The sequence below is a fragment of the Ursus americanus genome, chromosome 2, assembly GCF_024610735.1.
Source record: "Ursus americanus isolate L20-20 chromosome 2, mUrsAme1.1.p, whole genome shotgun sequence".
In the NCBI taxonomy this organism is placed as follows: domain Eukaryota; kingdom Metazoa; phylum Chordata; class Mammalia; order Carnivora; family Ursidae; genus Ursus; species Ursus americanus.
The window spans coordinates 35,634,098-35,654,376 of NC_142128.1; the positions used below are offsets into that span (position 1 = coordinate 35,634,098).

Below are 20,279 nucleotides of genomic sequence, written 5' to 3' on the forward strand. Positions count from 1 at the left end.
ATCTCATTAGCATTATGCATCACTGAAATGCATTCTACAAACTTTCCTGTTTTTACAAATGACCAATGGATACCAACAGTAGTGTTCTATTGAAGTAGTAGTATTGAAAAATAAACACAGTTCACACTAAAGTTTACTGTAAATGATCATTCACATTGTACTAAGAAGTCTAACCATCAAGAATCTTAAAGAAATGTTGCAAATGTTTCCCTGCAGGTACCCATGCATATGGTTGTAATTCCTGGAATTTTCAGGAAGGATTTTCTGATTTTATGTGATCATCAGGGTTGCTGAGTGGTATTCTATTTCATGCTTTATGACATTGTTACTATGGGTCTTCTGGGTGGTGTTTTTTAAAGATTTATTTATTTATTTATTTATTTAGAGAGAGTGAGAGACAGTCGGGGAAGGGGCAGAGGGAGAAGGAGAGAGTGAATTTCAAGCAGATTCCCTACTGAGTGCAGATCCTGATACGGGACTTGATCCCAGCACCCTGAGATCATGACCTGAGCCAAAATCAAGAGTCAGCTGCTCAACCAACTAAGCCACCTGGTGTCCCTAATGGGTGTTTTAGTTAACACCTCAGCATTAACTGTATTTTTGGCTGATGATTTCTCAATAATTTGATTTTAAGACAGACAGAGGTTGTGATTCAAATAAACACCCTATTCCCTCTGCTAAGTCTTCCTCACCATCTTCCTCACCAAATATGGTTGCTTCACACACCTTCAACATTGCCACTGAATTCTTTGCCCCTTCCCCATCACCTCTGTACCTGAAATTCAAGGTGGAGTGAAGGGTTCTTTTTCCCTGCCTAATCAGGTCATGTAAAATAGGTGTGACAGTTATTGTTCTAAAAAGGTGGGCTCCTAATTTTCTTTGTGTGCCACAGCCCTCTGAGAAACTAATATAAAAATAAAAACCTATGGACTTCACAGCCAGATAAAAATATTCACTCTTACTGTTTGGGAAACAATTTCAGTAAGCCACTACAGGCCCATCAGCGGCCCCCACGTTTTTAACTCTGTCCTCAGGAGAGGAAACATGAGATAATAATCTGTCTTATTTGTCCCTATCTCACAGAAGCAGCCATCTAAAAGTAGAGAAACATTCCCATCATTCCCAAAGAAGGGAACAATGCCCTCTGACCCAGTACTTTGTCCTCCCAGAATTATTTTTACCTGTTTTCCTAGGATCAGAAATAGGAGACAAGTTACAAACTATTTCAGGTATGGGTATTTATATGCAGTTTATTTAAGTTACTAAATTTATGTAAACAATTCTGTGGGAATCCCTGTCATCTCCCCAAAAAAGCAAAAAAGTAAAACATTATTCTTGAAGGGATGGTTGTAAGATGCCACCTAAAAGCTTTTTCAAATCTTAAATATAGGTTCCCCTCCCAGAGCAACGTGACCTCAGTGCCTTTGTAAATCAGACTCTACTTGTGGAAGTCTTGGACGGTCCAGTCCCTTCGCCCTGCAAGGTTTCCGCACATGCACCATGCTGGGAAGTGACACAGTTCCAGCAATATCCCACAGCTTCTGAATGTCCTTTGCTAAGGGAATTGTCTCGGTTTTCACTGTACACAAAGCATTTCACTTCGCCCTCGGTTGGCTGCTTCATGGAGCTTTAAAGGTAGGGGACTATTTTTGGTGGGGTAGAGAAGGATGTTATAATACAAACAACAATCAGCAGGAGGGCAGCATATGTAAAACGCCCAGGATAGAGATGCACTCCCAGCTGCCCAGTTATTCTTATAAAATAGGATATTAATTCCAGATACCATAAGAATAGACATTTCTTCATATCCATCAAGTACTTTTCTCACAGTAACTGAAAAATAAGCTCATGATAAGCCTGCCTCTTTGGAAGGCATAATCCTTCTTCTCAGCCAAAAAGGCACCATGTAATAGGGGTGGCAAATAAATTTCATTTCACATATAATTCCAATTGGCTGATAGTATACGCCTAAAGTGATGTATTGAGGATTCTAAGGAAGTGTATCTGATGAGGGGGAAGGAATTGATTATCAATGTCTGCCACGTGTACATAAGGGGGGTGCTGTCACTTAGGCCTCATGCTTGCCATTTTGATGTAGAGCATTACTGAGCACTGAATGAAAATGCACAAAGAGAAGGACTATATAATATATAGGCTGGGGTAATTGAGAGCATGATTTTTTTTAAGTCTATTTTACCAAGCAATTTTTCATGGATGTTTTTAAACTACACTTTAAAAGACAAAGTCCTGTTGGGGAACATTATTCTGATGTGAGTGGAGCATGACAGTGGCTTAACCATACCCTCCTGTTTCTTCCTTGACTGGTGTTTAAGGTGAGGGGCATCCCAGATGCTCTACCATGGGTAGGACAAAAATGGGTGTCCCTAAGCAGAGACAACTGAATGGAAGATACTCTGACATCAGCCACCATATGTCTCCTCAAATCCATGTCCCTAGTGTTACAACATGTCCCCAGAGTACATGTGGTCTTTATCTGAGTCAGTGGTTTCCAAATACAGACAATACCCCTGCCCCAGGGATACATACCACTGTCTGAGACATTTTTGATTTCCACAATGGAAAGAGGGGGGTGCTACTGGCATCTAAAAGGTAGAGACCAAGGATGCTGCTAACCATCCTATAAAGCACAGGACAGCCTCTCCCCACCCCCCCCAAAACAGAAAATTACCCAACCTGAAATGTCAATAGTGAAATAGCATCAAGGTTAAACCCTGCTACAAGTCAACAAGATGTTCTCTGCTGTTCAAAACACACTACAGCACATAGCACAGTGGTTAAACTTGGGGGCTCTGAGTATGAACCCCCCACCTCACCACCAACCATGTGACCCTAAGCAAAGCATTTGACCTCTCTCAACCCTCACATCCCCATCTCTGTAATAGGGATGACAGCAGGGTCTACTCCATAGGACCAAATGTAAAAATGAAATTAAATCTCTTAGCAAAGTACCTGGCAGATGGAAAGTGTTAGCAAAAAACAGGAATGACAAGAACCTCAAAATATCCCATCAGGTAAACAATGTGTAACAGCAGCCACATGCCTGGCACGAAGGCCACAAAATCAGAACCAGAACCACCATATGGCTTCATCTAAACTCCAATCACCTACCAAGACACAAGGGCACATTTTAGCCAAAGCATTAGATTTGGCATGTCTCTAAACCTTAAAGGTACATCTCCTCTGAACCAGCAATTGCATCTCTATGGATTTATTTTACAAATAAACTTACGTGTAGGTGATGGTAGTTGTCAAGGATATTCAATGCAGCAGTTTAATTATGAAATACTGGAGGGGCGCCTGGGTGGCTCAGTCGGTTGAGCACCTGACTCTTGGTTTCAGCTTGGGTGGTGATCTCAGGGTCCTGAGGTCGAGCCTCCTGTGGAGCCCCCCACTGAGCCCCACATGGAGCCCTGCATTGGGCTCCATGCTCAGCAGAGAGTCTGCTTCTCTCCTTTTCCCTCTCCCCTTGCCCTTCCCCACATATGGGTGCGCATGCATGTGCTCTCTCTCAAAATAAGTAAATAAATAAATCTTTAAAAAATAATAGACTATTGGAAATAATGTAAACATCCACCAAAAGGAAACCAATTAAATAATGGAGGGTAAATATGGCAATGGAATATTATATATCCATCAACAAAATGGAGGGGAGAGATATATATGTATGGATATGGAATAATCCCTAAAATATATCCTTAAATTAAAAAATATGAACAAAGAGTAGAACTATACATATCTTATGCTAACTCTATTGGTGTAAATGTGTGTATCTGCGTAATAAATGTGAAAGGAGACATGAGAAATCATAATAGTAGTTGTGTCTGGTGAGAGAGGAGGCAAGGAGAAGGGCATATATTTTTCTCAGCATATTCTTGAATGTTTTGTTTAAGTATTATGCCATTTTAATATAAGCTATTAAAATAAAGTGAAGCATCAAATATGCCCTGTTAGATATGTCATTCCCTGCCCCAAAACTTGCCTATTTCTTTTGCACTTGACTTTTCTAAATGCTTAGCAAATAATCCCTTGCCTAGAAATGAGTAATTTTAAATCATTTGGTCAAACCTTTTTCTATATAGATGCTCCCAACTTTTAATCCAAAAATGTCTGCAGAGGAGCTAACTATCATCACCTAGTTTGTTGTGCTCACAACAACAAAAACTGCAAGAGGTTCTCATTATAACTCGGATGGCAAATTCTGAGACTATACCCAACCTTTCCCCTCACCCCCCTTTGCAAAAGCCAGCTTTTGAATGAAGAGCTGTATCAATTAGCAGAGCCGGTCCATCCTTAGAAGCTGAGCTGGATCCTGGGCTATTATTAGTTTCTGAACAATGGCTTGGAGGGAAGGGGAAAAAAAATAAAATCTACACTAGGCTTTGAATTTTGAAACCACTATTCTGGGAAAAGACAAAATTATATTACACAGTTAGATGATTTAGAGGATTCACCTTATGAAATGAGTTCTGCTGGTCTCCCTCCCAGACCTAAAAAAAAAAATTGTTGCTTCATGGTGTCTTAATTGATGACTATATGAGAATATGCTTCTTGTTTTGTTTTGTTTCTTTCCTAACTACTGAAAATAATTAATGTTGCTTTTAAACGTTAAAAGGCAAAAAAAAATTAAATGGCAAGGGCACACTGACATCTGCTGGCATTTCATAAACTGTTTTTAAGACAAGCATTTGTTCCAGACACTGCTCTCCATTTATTCTCCCACACTGAGGTACACTTGTGGCCTTGCAAAGTGAGTATTACCCAATATGCCCCCCAAAATTATGTAAAGAGAAGACCAACAAGGAATGAAAGCCCAGGAGCCTCTTTTCCCTGAAGTAAATTCCCTCCCTACTTTCAGTAAAACAGTCTGGAGCTCTAGGGAACGAATAATGTTACTTTTTTTTTTTTTTTTTTTTCAATAAGTAGCAGAGTTACACTGGAGGCAATTTAAATTTGCAAGCTGCTTCCCCTGATTTTATTTCTACAAAGGGGAATTTCACCAATCCTAGTCTCCAAACAGTGAACAAAGGAGGGATACAGGGCAACAGCACGATACCTACACTGGAAGAACAAGGAACACAGAACTAACTGAACATTCATTCAGAGTTCTCAGGACCAAAGCAGCAGCAGAAGGAAACACGTGAATAAAAAGGGAGGGCACTGAAAATGTTAACTTTAGAAAAGAAGCAAAAGGATCTCTGCTGTGCTAACAAAAGACTTGAAAAGAGATTCCAAAATGCTCAAGTCCCAGAAGGTTTTCCCTATGTTTTTTAATCTCTATTACTGACACGGAGCCAATGAGGAGGCAATTATGGGGTGATGGTCTAAGTGAACAAACTCCGTCTTCTCATTAAACTTTCTGGATGTTATGAAGATAACGTTCCTAGAGCTGGGGTCTAGCTCTACCTCCTCAGAGGTTGCCACAAGCAGATAAGCTCTGGCACAGGGAAGACTTGATCTAAACAGAGCTATGCCCTAAAGACGTAATATGCAGAATGCCTGACTGCCACGGCTCCCCCTTCCCAGGGGCTCAGAAGTCAGCCGACCATCAGCACCATCCTGTTAGCCTTTGTTCCCTCTACTCCTCCTGCAACCTACACACTGGCACCCATGTGCACATATGCGCGAGCACACACCGCATGCACACACACATACACACACACACACAGCCTTTATCCCACAGGTGCTCCCAGCAATTACTCGCTCACCCTCAGAGCCATTCTCTCATCTTTAATACAGTTGTGAGTAATGGTACAAAGATCCTACCCACTTCAGAGAAAAAGAACATTGGGTCTCAAGAACAGGCTGCGAGTTCTGGCCTCTGCAGCTTCTCCGGCTACATCAACTCACTTGCTCCAGCTGTTCCAGGCACAGGCACCACAGAGCAGTTTTCAGGACACATAGAATGCTCCCCTACCTGAACACACTGGGGCTCACTATGGCCTCCTCCCCTGTCTCCATCAATCCTCTTTACAGAACTTGGTCCATCTTGTTCTCCAGGTCTCAGCTTAAATGTCACCTAAATGTCTCTCCTTGGAGAGAACTTCCCTCACCCTCCTGCATAATGTGGCCATTCACCCTTTTATTACGTTGCTCTGTTTTGTTTCCATCTTAATACTTGCAACAGATAATTATGTTATCCATTTACTTCTTTTCGTGTTTTCTGTTGGTATCTCCAACTACAGAATATGCTTCATGAGACATAGACCCTGTTGGGCTTGATCACTGGTCAATGTATCACCCCAATACAATATTCCCAGTGCCTGACACAAAGCACGGGTCTGAAAATGTTTACCGAACGCATCAGAAAGGCGACACAGTGATGCTATGTGTCGTAAGTAATGCTCCAGGGAAACAATTTTAAAAAGAAAAAAATTGGAGAAAACAAGAAAGCATATCTATCTGCACTGATGGGATTCAAAATAATACTCCTTTACTCCGGATGTAGCTCAGGATACCAAGCACTGGACTGTATTGTCCTATTTACTAAGGCTACCTGGTGTTTTAAAGGACTGTAATCTATTTAATTGTGCCTTTTAACTTCCATCCATCTTACAAATAATTATTTTGTGTGAAAATTAATAAAGGGAAACCTCAATAAAGTGGAGTCAGGAGGACAGAAGGGAAGGTAGAAAGAGGGAGCCCTATCACCCAACATTCATTACAGGAGGAATTGAAAATTCCCAGCAGAACTGTCAAAAGGAAAGAACCATCAGTTACAGATCCCAACAGGGAAAGATGCACATTGCATCTCCTACAAGCAATCCACTACTCCCACAACTTAGCCACCGGGACATCATCACCCTAAACCCTTGTTTCTCTCCAATGGACTTTCGTTCAAAACAATCCCTTCCAAGTTCCTCCTTCTCCAAAACATTCCTCTCTTCTGTCTGTGGAACTTGCCTATGGTTTTGCCACAGCATGCCTGTCTCAAATTGCAATTCTCTGTCACTCTTAGACAAGCCTCTTTTTTGCTGGTAAAATATGTTTTATTTTTAGGTTAACCCTTGCTAAGATTATTTTTCTGAAAAATAAAAAAACAACAGAAATTACAAGTAAAGGTGAAAATTAAAATAAAGGCAGAGAAGTAAAGTGGACTTGACAGTAAAGTTAAGATGCAAAACCTGGGGTGCCTGGGTGGCTCAGTCATTAAGTGTCTGCCTTCGGCTCAGGGTGTGATCCCGGGGTCCTGGGATCGAGCCCCACATCGGGCTCCTCTGTTGGGAGCCTGCTTCTTCCTCTCCGACTCCCCCTGCTTATGTTCCTTCTCTCGCTGGCTATCTCTCTGTCCATCAAATAAATAAATAAAATCTTTTTTAACAAAATGCAAAACCTATGCTAGCAAATCCTATTTACTATCAAGATTGGACTCTAAAATCAGCTCTGAGCTTCCTGGCTGGCTTTGTGAAAAGGGAACATAATCAACTGTTCCACATAAGATGGTATGATACTTAAGTACCAATCAGTACCTCAGGAAGGGAAAAATTCTTTCCGACCCCAAAACCAGAGATAGCACAGTGACAGCCAACAGAGTCCTCAGAAATAACATCACAGCCAAGAGCAGGGAGTGTGAGTTCTTCAGAGCTCACTGTCTTTCTTGGTTCCCCTCATTTGTCTTCAAAGATGTTATGTTCTTTTCACTTTGAGTAACTCTGCTATAACCACACTTACACATTAGTTTAAACAATCTATTCTTTTTCTTTGTGTATATATAATATCTATTTTTTTAAACATGGGATCAAATGGCCTTCCTGGAATATCTCTCATTACAAGCCAACAGCAGGAAAGCACAATTCAGAGCTCCATTAATGGAGTGGGGGTGAACGGTTCCTTATCCTCATTACATCCTTTCAAAGATTATTGGAAATTCAAACAGATTAGACTTCAAGTAGTTCTTAGAGTGAAAGCTCTTGTCTGAATGCTGTAGGTCAGTGAACAGATGAGGTGGGACTACTCTGAGATGGCTATGGGATAACTGCTTAACCTGCCTCTCTCTGAGGCGCCAATCCTCAGAGAGGTAGAATCATTAATTCTTTAATAGACAGGGAAACAGAACCTCAGAGAGGTGCAATAACTTGCCCAAGGTCACATAGCTAGAAAGGGGCAGCATGGGGACTCAAAAAAATTAGGTATGGCTGGCTCCAAAGCCTGTGTCCTCTCACACCCTTTGTTCTCAGGAGATTGGTCACTTCAAAGCTTTTCTGACTCCTAAGTAACTCTATTAACTTAGGTCATGTGCCATCATCTCCTTAGTCAGCATCCTACCTGCTATAATTCAGATTGACCAAACTCCCCAGATCAAAAATGAGAAGCCCTCCCAGGAAGAGTCCCCTGTTCTTAAAGACAGGTGTCAATCACCCTCTCTATTCCCCCCAAGGAAACTCCTGAAGTTTCCCAACCTGTGCAAACGAGAACTATTTTCTTTCCTAGGATAATTTCTGCATGAGAGCTCTCCATTATCAGCCTTTGCAATCAGCAGCAGCCTAAACTGAACTCGGCTTTCTAAGACTGCCAAAGGAAAAGATGTGTTCTTCACAATGCTGTCACTGTGAGCCATGCCACGAGCTAGCCTTCCCTTCAGAAAGACCTAAGTAGGAGCAGCTCATTCCCAGGGCCTCATTAAGAGGCTCACTCTAGAATACAAGCAATGACCCCAGAATCAAGACGGAGGGCATGTCCCAAGGGAAACAGACACACAGCTAGCACCACTGGGATCTAGCGAGGGCCACTGTTGCTGAATCAGCCTCTCGATTCCCCGCTCTGTCACTTCTCATAACGAGTCTAATAAATTAGTGTTTCTCTCTGCCAATCAATCAGAGCTCGTGCATATGGCCGCTGTCAGCAGTCCTCTGCAGGCAGAACTCCATATAGCAACTCAGGTCTGTCAACTCCTTCAAGTATACATTTGCAGCTATGCTGGGTTCCTCCCCTTCACTCTCAATTTATCATCTTGGTTACAGTCAAAAGGAAAATGAAGGAATCACATTTTGGAGCCAATTTGCTGCCTAGAGGAATTGTGAAATTCTAGTAGCAGCAATAATGGTAATAATGATATCATTATTATTAAATGACAATAATAATTGCCACTATTATCACAGCAAGCACCCCTACTAAACACACACTATGTGCCAGGCCCTTTGCTGAAGTAATTTACAAGGCTGATCAATCACTAAACTGACCCTGCAACATAGAGATGACTCTTACCTTCATGTATAGGGGGATACTGAGGCACAGAGAGGTTAATTAAGGCTAAAGGTCATGGAGGTAGAATGTGATGAAGCTGGGAAATGAAGCTGGACAGTGTTATTACAAAATCCTAACCACTGCCCTGCACTGCCTCCTACCTCCCGAGTGTCCTGTAATGGTTCCTCTGTTATGCCCCTCAGCACCCAAGCACGCCCTCTCCATGCACAGAAGAGACAAACACACGACTCCAGGAGCAACTGCTTGAGTCTGCAACTTATTTGTTGGACCTCAGTTCCCCTACCTGAAAAATGGGGATAATAAAGGGCTTGTGATAAAGAATTGATGAAACATGGCGTGTGAAGTCCCCCACAAAAGGTGCTTCCAACAGGTGGTACCTCTTATGGAATGGATGATGGTCTGAAGAAGACAATTTTGAACACCTAAGTCCAGCCCTCATCTCTGACTCTATATTCTAAAATTCAAAGAAAAGAGAAAATTGAGGAAAAACAGGTCTAGTGATGAGCAAGGTGATTACACAAGTTTAGCTATTATTTTGGCAAAGGTCTAATTTTGTTCTCAGAAGAAATGAAAGGGGAGCTGACTTAGACGACAGAGTGATCCTGCTTCGATGGAGTGAACAGCGGTTTGCATGCTGCCCTGAGTGGTTGTCAGAGCACTGCCAGCCTTGAATGTATTATACCCAAGAACTGCCTGTAGCCAGAAAGGTGCTCCAAGACTCCCTGCAAAATCATACTTAGAGCCTGAGCCTGGAGACAGGGGCCAGAGGTGCTGTGAGCAGCACAGGGCTCTTAGGATCCAAGGAGTGGAAAAGCAAAGCAAGAGATTGACTGCACCAACGCAGGCCACTTTTATATAACAAAAAAGAAATATTGCCACAAATAGAAACAGGTGCCCTGTTTTCTTTTTGTCCCTCTGATTGACTCAGCATCGCTTCTCAGAGCAACTCAAGTGAAGCAGCAAGGTCCCCCTAACCTCTGCACTGTACTATCTTCCCCCCTTCCTAGCCTCTTACAAAAGCAGAGAAAGAGGCAGAGCATGCATTAGTATCATGGGCTACAGACTCAGACCATCAGATTCAAAGTCCTGGGTATGCCATTTACCTGCTGTGATATCCTGAGACAAATTGCGTTAGCCTGCCTATACCTTGCAACCTATCACAAAATGTAGATATGAAGAGAATCCATCTCAAAGTGTATTAGATGCATCAAATGGAATAAATCACTATTTCCATATCAAGCATCTACCCTGTGCCACACCCCACACTAGATACTAAGGATACAGTGATGCCTGAATCCGGTGTGTGCACAGCCCACCTGGAGTTTACCATTCATCAGAGTAAGAGAAAGAGATAAAACAGATCACTCAAGTAAACAGAAAGCTGCCCCTGGGATAACTGTAAGGAAGGAGAATCCACACAGGGAAAGAGGAGGGTTCTCCTGAGCAAGGGACTTTTGATGGATGAGTGGGGAGTGAACAAGGTGAAATGTGAGGGAGGGAGATGATCGCGTGCCAGAAAAGCACAGCTCATAACGTAGCAATGCAGGCAGAGTACTTAGCACAGCTTGTACTGTGTAGGAAGTGTTCAAAATATATACACTTCTTATTGTCACAGTGTATCTAACAGTCACTGACAGACTTCCAGGGTTGTGCATAAAGGGAGACCAGTTTTGGGTCAAATGTGGGAAGAAAATTGAACTATCCAGATGTCCAAACCCTCCATCAAACCATACCTCCACCTTCCAAAGCCAGGAGAGCCTCCAAAGACGGGTGATGTTGGCTATACTCAGAGCTCTCAGGAGGCAACCGCCTTCCTCCTGTCAGTATCCAGTATCACACCCACCACTGGAAGAACCACATGGCCACCATCTGAAAGGAAACCTACTAGAAGAGATGATCGATTAAGGGGATCTGTATGTAGGAGAGATGCCAACCAAGCCACTGGGAAGATGTGTGTGGTGGGATGTGGGGGAGTGTCCCCTCTTTGAAGGCACTTGTAGAGAAAGAACTAAGCTAATGCATATAGATAGATGCTCAGTATTGCACCCACATAAAATGAGTGTTACTGAGAAACAAGGTTCTTTTTTCCCCTAAATTAATCTTCCTCCTTGAATGGAAGACTTTGTTCTCACTCCCAAAGGAGAGGGGAAAAAACAAAGTTTAATTTCTTAGATGTTGTGGGTCTTACCCTTCCAGATGCCAGGAAGTCTATCGACCAAATCTGGAGAGGAATCTGAACACTGACACAAAAGCTGGCTGGCCAGGAAGGCATGCTTGTTTATTTATTCTTCTCAGAAACATCTGAGTGTTTCCCAAAATGTTTAAGCCATAAATATATCATGGAATTTCTCTGCATTAAACCTTCCAATGTCTTCCCTTTGGAATAATATCCAAAACCCCTTCCAAAGCTCAAGGATCTACCTATATGACCCAACTTCATCCTTATAATATTATCACTGCTTCTGCCTCAGGGCCTTTGCACTTGCTATTCCCTGTCTCTGAAACTTTTTTTTTTTTAGATTTTATTTATTTATTTATTTATTTATTTATTTATTTATTTATTTGAGAGAGAGAGAAAGAGTGTGTGTGTGTGTGTGTGTGAGAGAGAGAGAGAGAGAGAGAGAGCCTGAGGAGGGCAGAGGGAGAGAGAGAAGCGGACTTCCCAATGAGCTGGGAGCCTGACCTGGGCCTCGATCCCAGGACCCTGGGATCATGACCTGAGCCAAAGGCAGATGATTAACCAACTGAGCCACTCAGGTGCCCCTCTGAAACTTACTTCATGCAGAGGACTACATTAGACTGGAAAGTCCATCATGACAAGGGTATCTCTATATACTGATCATTGTGTATTTCAAGTGCTTTCAACAGTGGTTGGCACATAGTACATGCTGAGTAAATACTCACAGGATGGATGTATAGCTTAAGACATACCCGCTACTTTTTATCACTTGGATCTCCACTCAAACCTCTCTCCCTTAAAGCACTTCCAAGTCACTCTCCACCATACTGTCACATTATAATTTTTCTATCCCTTGTCATTATCCTTACAAAAATACATTTCCATCCCTTACTTATTGTCGAGCTTTCCCCATGACAACAGAAACCCCAAAAGAGCAACATTCCCATTGGCCTCACTCCCTGAGCAGAACGTCTGATGTGTGGTGTGTCCTGGATAAGTGTTTACCGCATTAGGCACTCCTTCCCCCAAGACAGACACACCCATCAATCAGTAGTAGCAGGGAACAGACACCCCCATCTCCTGTGTCTAGTGACAAGTAACAAACCAAAGGTAATATTCATGCTCAGAGCAACTACAGATACAAAATATGAGGGTGATTGTCTCTTCTTAAAACCCCATGCATCATTTCCAGAAGACCCCTCAGACCTTACAATCTAGAGAACTATGTTCTGCTGAAGTTACCTGAATGTGCTGGGTGCCCCTCATTTTGTAGCTCCCTCACTGATTGATTCTTTAATTAAAGTTTTAATATTTATATGTGTGCCTTGAGGCAGTATTTTAAATAATGGAGGTAGGCATTAGGGAGAGCCTGGAGACTCCTTTAAAGACATCATCTCCGTGTTTGAGGTCTTTGGTATAACAAAGTTTTCTCTCAGGCAATATGGGGGAATGTGCATGTGACAAATTACCAGATGATTTTAGGAAAGTCAACCAATATTATTTTATGGAGCATGCTTACTATGTAGCTCTCACACTGGGTGGCAAAGGCGGGACTAGCTGCCCTGTGTCCTTCAGAGCAAATGCACTTGGATTTCAATAGTCTTCATACGCGCCACTGGGAAATCACTGCATCCCCAAAGTATTTTCTGTGTCAGATCCGATTTCCCTCTTGGAATGTGTTCATTACTCCACACATCAGCTTAAAGGATGCAAATAAAATGGTCTAATTTTTGGAAAGGTGAAATGCCAGACATATTTATACAGAGCAGACCCAATTTTTTGGATGCAAAAAAAAAAAAAAAAACACACAACACAACAACAAACAAACAAACAAACCTTATCTGAAAGGAATTTTATAAACCATAATGGTTTGGTATGGCTTGAACTGAAAAGGCTTAACTTGTTTAAAAAAAAAAAAGTCATCAGAGACATGAGGATGTCTGAAAGGCCTGTGCTCAGACCTTAGAGGAGTAGGTAAAAAAATAGCATCAATTATCATGAAGAGAAAATAGAGCAGAGTGGGTCAATTCCAGGAGGAAAAATCTGCTCAGACCCACGTTTTGGCTTGTTTCTGAGTGGAAACTCTGGGACCACAGGGTGATATTAAAAAGACAGTGTGTTCTGAGGAAAGTAAGATTTACTGAGAAGATGCTTTCATCCCAGGAGGCTGAGGAGAAGCAGGCCTTTCTGTTGATTAGAAGAAATGCATAAGTGCTACAAAAACTTAATTTCAAGGCATCTGTGCTTGTTGAGATGGCATCAAAGGTCACCAACCTGCATCCCAGCCTGTCTGGGATGGGCCGCCTGTCTCTGACCCTCCTTAGCACTTGTGGAAAAAGAAGAGGAGACTTTATCTCAGAGAGACTGAGGTTTCTGCTGAGCAACCTCTCTTTACAATTAACCTTCCATTTTGTTTCCATTTAATCTGTTAAGAGAAAGTGTGTGTGTGTGTGTGTGTGTGTGTGTGTGTGTGTGTGTGTGTAAGGGAAAAAGCCTACCCCTTCTATCCCACCTGGTATCATAAGGCTGAAAATATGAAGTAATCTACTTGATTAAGGGGGGAAAAAAACCACATTATGCAGGTACTTACCATGTGCCAGACCTTGTTCTAAGTGTTTACTGCTTTATTCATTTCTCCCTCAATCCCTCTAGGGCCAATACTATCACTGAAACTCCCATTTAACAGGTAAACTAACTGAGTCACACAGAGGTCAAGTAACTTCCCCAAGGTCACACAGCTAGCAGGTGGGGGCAGGCTGTGCTTTTCTCCATGTACTCTACTCTCTAGAAACTTAAAATACCCTGGAAAACTACCAAATGATGCCTATTTCTTCCTTATCCAACTCAACCACGAGTTAACTTAATCTACTAACAGTAGACTCCTCTGAACCCAGTGCTTCCCTCAAAAAGCAGGAAAAAAACCCACTGGTTTCCTCTGGACCCAGTGCTTCCTTCAAAAAGCAGGTTTGAAGTAAGCCTCATTGTTGGCCAACACTACCCCTGTCAGAGCCACCTTTACCCTTTTAGGCCCCAAGTCCTCTACCTCTGAAGAAAAAAGACCTTGACCAAAAATAAATCTGCCTGCGTCTCCAGCCGGGCCCTCTGTGGTCACTTAAAAATTGAAAGGATTCAGGTCCTTTTTCTCTCTCTTTCTCCCCCCACCCCCAACGAAGATAAATGGGCAATGGAGGGTAGATGAACTAGGACAAGGGCTGGGAGGGATCACCAGCTGGGGCGCACTGGATTTAAATAAGTAAGTAAATAAATAAATAAATAAATAAGCATTACTGTTTTAAAATAAAACTCAAGTTATGGCGCATCATATTTCAGACCAAAGCTATTCCGCCACACCTCCCCCTCTTCTTTCCAAGTTCCACTGAGAAGACCGGTGGTTGGGTGCCAATCCCCTACATCGCCAGTCGTGGATTTCCAAGCACGCGAGCAACCCCGCCCCATACACTCCTGGGCAGGCAGGTGTACCCCGGTCCTTGCCCGCGCATAAGTGAAGGGCCCCCGGTTCCCTGGCGGCAGGGAATGGAGTTGGTAGCTTCTGGGCCGGGTGGGTCCGGGTCTTCCCCTTCCTTCCCACTCAGGCAGCTTCTGGGCTCTCCGTGACGCCTGGTCCCTAGATCTAGAGCCTCGGAGGCTCCAGGAGCACCCCTGCCAGGTGGTCCCCCAGGCAGCAGGGACGTGGAAACAAAGCCCCGCTAACCCCACCCTCACCTCCATCCCTGGAGCTGAGAGATTGGAACGGAAAAGGGGCGACCCCCGGCCTGCGCTCCCACAGGGCTTCATCTGCTACCGCCGGGGTCCACCCCACCCGCCAACCACACACCCAGGGGTGAAGTGATCTAAGACATCAAAGGGGTGCGGCAGGAGTTTCCAAGTCCCGAGCTCCTAGACTGGCCCCCTTCCCCAGGGTTGAGCGCGCGGCGACATCTCGGGGGCTTTTAGGCCAGTACCAATAAACAGAAGCTCTCCCTCCAGCTCAGCCACCCTCCTCTTCCCCACCTCCCACAGGGGCTTCTGCGTTTCTAAACCCCCTCATAGGCCGCTGAAGTGCCTCCTCCCTCAGACCTCCAGAAGGGCGGTGGAGAAGAGACCCGGGGCGCGCTGAAAGCTCGCTTCCAGCCAGCCGGAGAGACTAACCAAAGTGCGCAGGCAGGTTCCCCCCGCTCCGCACACCTGGGACTCGTTCCCAGGAGGGCGAACGAAGCAGCCTTGGAGCTCCTGAGGGGTGCTCCAAACCAAGGAAGGGCGTGCTTATAGAAGTGAAATGCTAGGGCTCACGATTTCGGGCCCCTGCGTGGACGTACACGGAGATCTCTCTACCGCACAGAAAAGTTCCCATTCCAGCGTGTCCAGCCTGGCGCTGGAAAGAGGCCAGCTCTCGGAGACCTAACTCTTACCCCTGTGGGACCCTTTGGGCCAGCTGGGGGGAAGGGGGGACGCAGAGGCGATGACTCCCCCTGGACTTACCTAGAACTCCCGGCGAGCCCGGCTCCAGTCGCCTTCCGCTCGCGTCCCCAGACCCTCCAATTCCCCTGCGCTCTCTGCACCCCCAGCCACACTCACCATGAGCTGGAGGCGGCGAAAGGGGGTGCTGATTTCTCCCACGCTGTCCGCAACTTCGCGGGCAGGTCAGCCCCGCCCTGGCGCCCCTGCCTGGGCGGCGGGCTGGGCACAGCTGGGCAAGGCGCGGGTCCGGACAGCCCGGGTCCTAACGGCCACTGCCAGGGTGTGCAGAGCGCAAGGTTCTTCAGTGCTGAGGCACCGTCCGCTCCTCAGCGCTCTGCCTGGGTCGGAGGCTCAGAGTTCTCTCACTCCGGACGCAGGGGCGGGGCGCACGGCTGTCCCCTCCAGATGCGGGGAGCCTTGTTCGTTCCTTCCTCCTCCTGTCCCGGAGGCGCCCGCGTGGTCCGGCTGCAGCTGCCTCTGCCGTCCCCAGGGCTGGCAGGGCGCCCCCCACCCCACCGTGGGCGCAGTCGGGGGCTGGGCGAAGCGGAAGGGATTCCCCTCCGCGAGTTCGGGTTTTCCCACCCGTTTAGACCCCGAGTTCTGTCCGCAGCACCGCTGCTGCGAGAACCACTTCAGGGCAGCGCCGCCTGTGCCACCCACTCCAGCTGGAGGAGGAGGCGGCAGCGCGGCTGGCACGGGGACTGGAAAGGAGGTGACCTTCAAACCCCGCGCTCGCGCTCCGGGAGACCGGGAGGAGGGCTGGGGTGATGGAGGGGAGCGGTGTGTGCCCGGTCAGCCCGCCAGAGCGCTTGCAGGCGGGCAGTAGAGAGTGAAAAGGAGATCTTCAAACAAAAATACAGATTAGAAAATAAACAAAGGAGAGCGAGCGAGAAAATGTGTGCATGTGTATGTGCGTGTGCGCGCGTGTCTATGTGTGAGAGAGTGTGTGTGTGTGTGTGACAGAGAGAGAGAGAGAGAGAGAGAGAGAGAGAGAGAGAGAGAGAGAGAGAGAGAGAGCGCCCGACAGGCAGCAAGCAGCCCCGGCTGCGGAGCCAAAAATAATCCGGTGCGAGCCGGAGCGCCCCCTCCCCCTTCCCATTGCCAGGGCCGCGGCTGCTGTCACGCGTGCAGCCGCGGATTCCAGCATGCAGCGGAGGGTAGAACCGGGGTCCGCAGAGGACCCCGTGCCTAGGTCTTCTGGCCTAAACAGGTGAAGGGGTGATGAGCCCAAGTCTTTCGCGCCCCCAAGTCCTTGTCCCAGAGTGGACTGGCTCACTGAGCACCAGCGCCTCCCACCATCTTGACCCCCACAGTAAGAGTAGACAAACGCCCCGGAGAAATGCTAAGTGGAGGCGGCTTCTTGACCTTATCCACTTCTGGTCTGGGAAAGTTGTCTGGCGAATCTAAATCTAGCGGCCGGTCATGGATGGAGCCCTATCTGAGAGGCAAAAAGTTATGCGGGCGAGATAGCCTGCAGGAATTAAGTGTGCACTGTGGCCCCGGCCCCTGCCTCTTGAAGGCCGCCCAATGCTGCACTGGGCGCTAACTCTCCAGGGGTCGAGAGACTGTCCTCCTAGCAGTTGCCTTAGTGCCAGAATCCCTGTGACTCCTAAATAAATGCTACTACGTAATAAGTACTTTTTTGCCAGATGCTATTTGAAACGTTTACATTGAATTTTCTCAACAACCTGATGAAGTAGGTACTGTAGGCTTAACGGTTTCCCCAACCAGATGCTTAGAGAAGTTAAAGCAATGCTGCTTCTTTTCTGGGTTCTGCCCTGGACTCACTGAGCCAGAAACTCTGCTAATTTGTTGGTTTGTTTGTTTGGGGGTTGTTGTTTGGTTTTTTTTGGATAAACGTTTTAGGTGATTATGTTGCACAGGAAGGTTTGAGGGCTACTAAGTGATAATTTGCTGAAGGTCACACAATAAGCAAGGAGCCAGGATTTCTGGGCAGGTCTTCCTAATTTCACGGGATGCACTGCACTACCATGCCATCTAAGGGACAACTAGGACTGGACAAGGCCAGATTCTAGCCTTACACACTTGATCTGAGGCTCAGGTTCATTTTTCTGCCCACCTCCTCTTTGATTGTTTTTGCATTTGCAGTATGGCTCTTCTTCCAAGTAGGGCTGTGAGATTTCCAAAAGTAGAGACCATGTTGCATGTGTTTGCTTTGTAACGTGAGCATTTCCCAGCATTTCCTAGTGCCTCACGAATAAAGCAGGCTCTACGGGAGTTCCTCTGCAATCCTGTCAGGCTAGAGTTTCTTCCAACGTTAGAATAAAACAAAGAAAGGAAACTCCTAAAGACAACTGGATTTTTTTTAAAAAACATAATATTTTATCATCATTTGAGAAAATAAGTTTGCAAAATCCAGAAAGGCATCTCTGTCACTGGCCCCAGTAGACGATTTTGCAATTTGGGTTGATTTTACCATATGCTTCCTTAGGACTCTCTTTGGTAATAATACATTTGTATGTAAACAACTTTTTTTCCCTTTATACTAGTCTCTTATCCTTCACTGATAGCACAATGAAGCCATAAATCTGGGTTAGTAACATTGCAATCATTTCCTCCAGAAACTGTTTACAATGGGAAAACCACCAAATTTAAATGTAATTGTCTAGCCGTGCAGGGAGATAAGATGGGTTGTAAAAAAGGTATTCTCAATTTAAAAGCAAATTATCAATAATGAGAGAAGAAATAAATGGCAGTTAATGGGAAGTTCTGTTGAAATATAATGTTTTGTGCAAATTCACTAACAGGAATTGTTTCTCCATGCTCCTTCATTTTTATTCCAGAAGGGGAAAAAAATGAACACAATCATTCAAGGCAAAAACACTGGCTGTTGTTTCATTAAAATGGGTAATCAGTGGGGGCTTTTATTATTTTTTAATATATATCTTTCCATTGGAAATGAAATAAAACATATTTAACTATCTCAAAATCAAGGTCAGTCTGAGTCGACTGACTTATTTTGGAGTAGAAATAAGCTTAGATGTGTTAGCACTGAGTATCAGCCATGACTCACTGATACCTGTATTGCCTTGTGGCTTAAGAAAGCTTTAGTATGAGTGAGGGAGACATTCATTACAATTTAAAACAAAATTAGAGTAAAGATCGATATAGCATGCTATTATGCTATTCATTTGGAAAGTATTCATTTCTTTTTCACAATGATCTTTCACATTCCAGGCAGAGTTTCTCTGTCATTCCTCCATGTTGAGCCACTTCTAGGTAGTGAAGGATGCTAAATTAGACAGTCCCTGGGACAACCCAGGGCCATGACCTTGCCCAGCTGTGGTGATAAAGAACATGGAGACTTTGGCTCCTCATATCCTACTGGATATGAAAAATACTTTGCAATTTGTGATCTAAGCATATGTCAAAATGTGTTCCATAAAGCTGGTAGGAGAGAATAACTTTGTAGCCTCCTAGTTGGCTGAGAGTGCATAACTCTGCTCAAAGTGCTCAAGATCCATCTAGAATGTAAATTTCATTTCTCACTTTCAAACTTAGGATCTTCCTATGGTTCCTCATGGCCGCCTAAGATAAAGTCTACAGTCTTCTATATGGGTTACAAGCTTCTAGATTATCTGGCTTTCATTTTATGGTGACCCAATGATCTGGGGATATAATCTTATTTGTCTCCAATCCCTTGCATATGGTGTTTCTCCAAACTAGGAAACTCCTACAAATTCTCTTTTCCTGATTAGTTTCTAGCTTTTCAATCTCCATTTGGGCATCCCTTTCTCCCTGCCAACCCCAACCTCCCCACACACCCATGCATATACACAGATAAGACCAGTGTCTCTCTTCTGAACTCTCTAAACACCTCTATTTAATTTTATCATATCATTTGTCTTCACCTATTGTAAATGTTCTCCATTAGACTGAAAGGTCCTTGACGTCAAGGACTTTTCCTCAGTGCTTGGGGCCAAACACATAATAAGTTCAATAAATGTTTGGTGAACCTTCCTTCTCCCTTATGGTCACTGCTGTCTAAATGGGATGACCTCTTTGAAGTAGGTTGAGATCAACCTGTTCAGCCATTCATATAGTCCTTCATTCTTTCAGCCATCAAACATGTACCTTATTCAAGGCTAGTCGCTCCTGTAAACCATTTCCTATATAAACTACACAGTCTCTGCACTCAAGGAGCTTATAATCTAATATGATAAGCAGGTACATAAATAAGTGATCTCAGCAGTTTTGAAAGATTTAGGTGCATACTGAACAGAAGCATATAGCCAGACATTGGGGAAAAGGGAAAGTCAGGCAGAGCTTTCTAGAGGAGATATCCTCTAGACAGAGAAGATAAGTAGGAATGACCCCAAATGTTGGGTGAAGGACATTCCTGGAGAAGAACACAGCTTAAGAGACTGTCTGAAGCAAAAGGGAGTATAACTCCTTTAAG

General features: G+C 44.6%; 1 protein-coding gene across 6 annotated transcripts in view; it reads right to left on the bottom strand.

Annotated features, from left to right (window-relative positions):
- RBFOX1 (RNA binding fox-1 homolog 1) overlaps positions 1–16,348 on the bottom strand; it is a 1,395,365-nt gene extending 1,379,017 nt beyond the window's left edge. For all 6 annotated transcript variants that reach the window (XM_087870645.1, XM_087870623.1, XM_087870621.1 and 3 more), the window contains exon 1: positions 15,977–16,348. In XM_087870645.1, coding sequence (XP_087726771.1) covers positions 15,977–15,979 — 3 coding nt within the window. In that variant the 5' untranslated portion in view covers positions 15,980–16,348. The remainder of the gene's footprint in view (positions 1–15,976) is intronic.
- Positions 16,349–20,279: the final 3,931 nt, after the last annotated feature.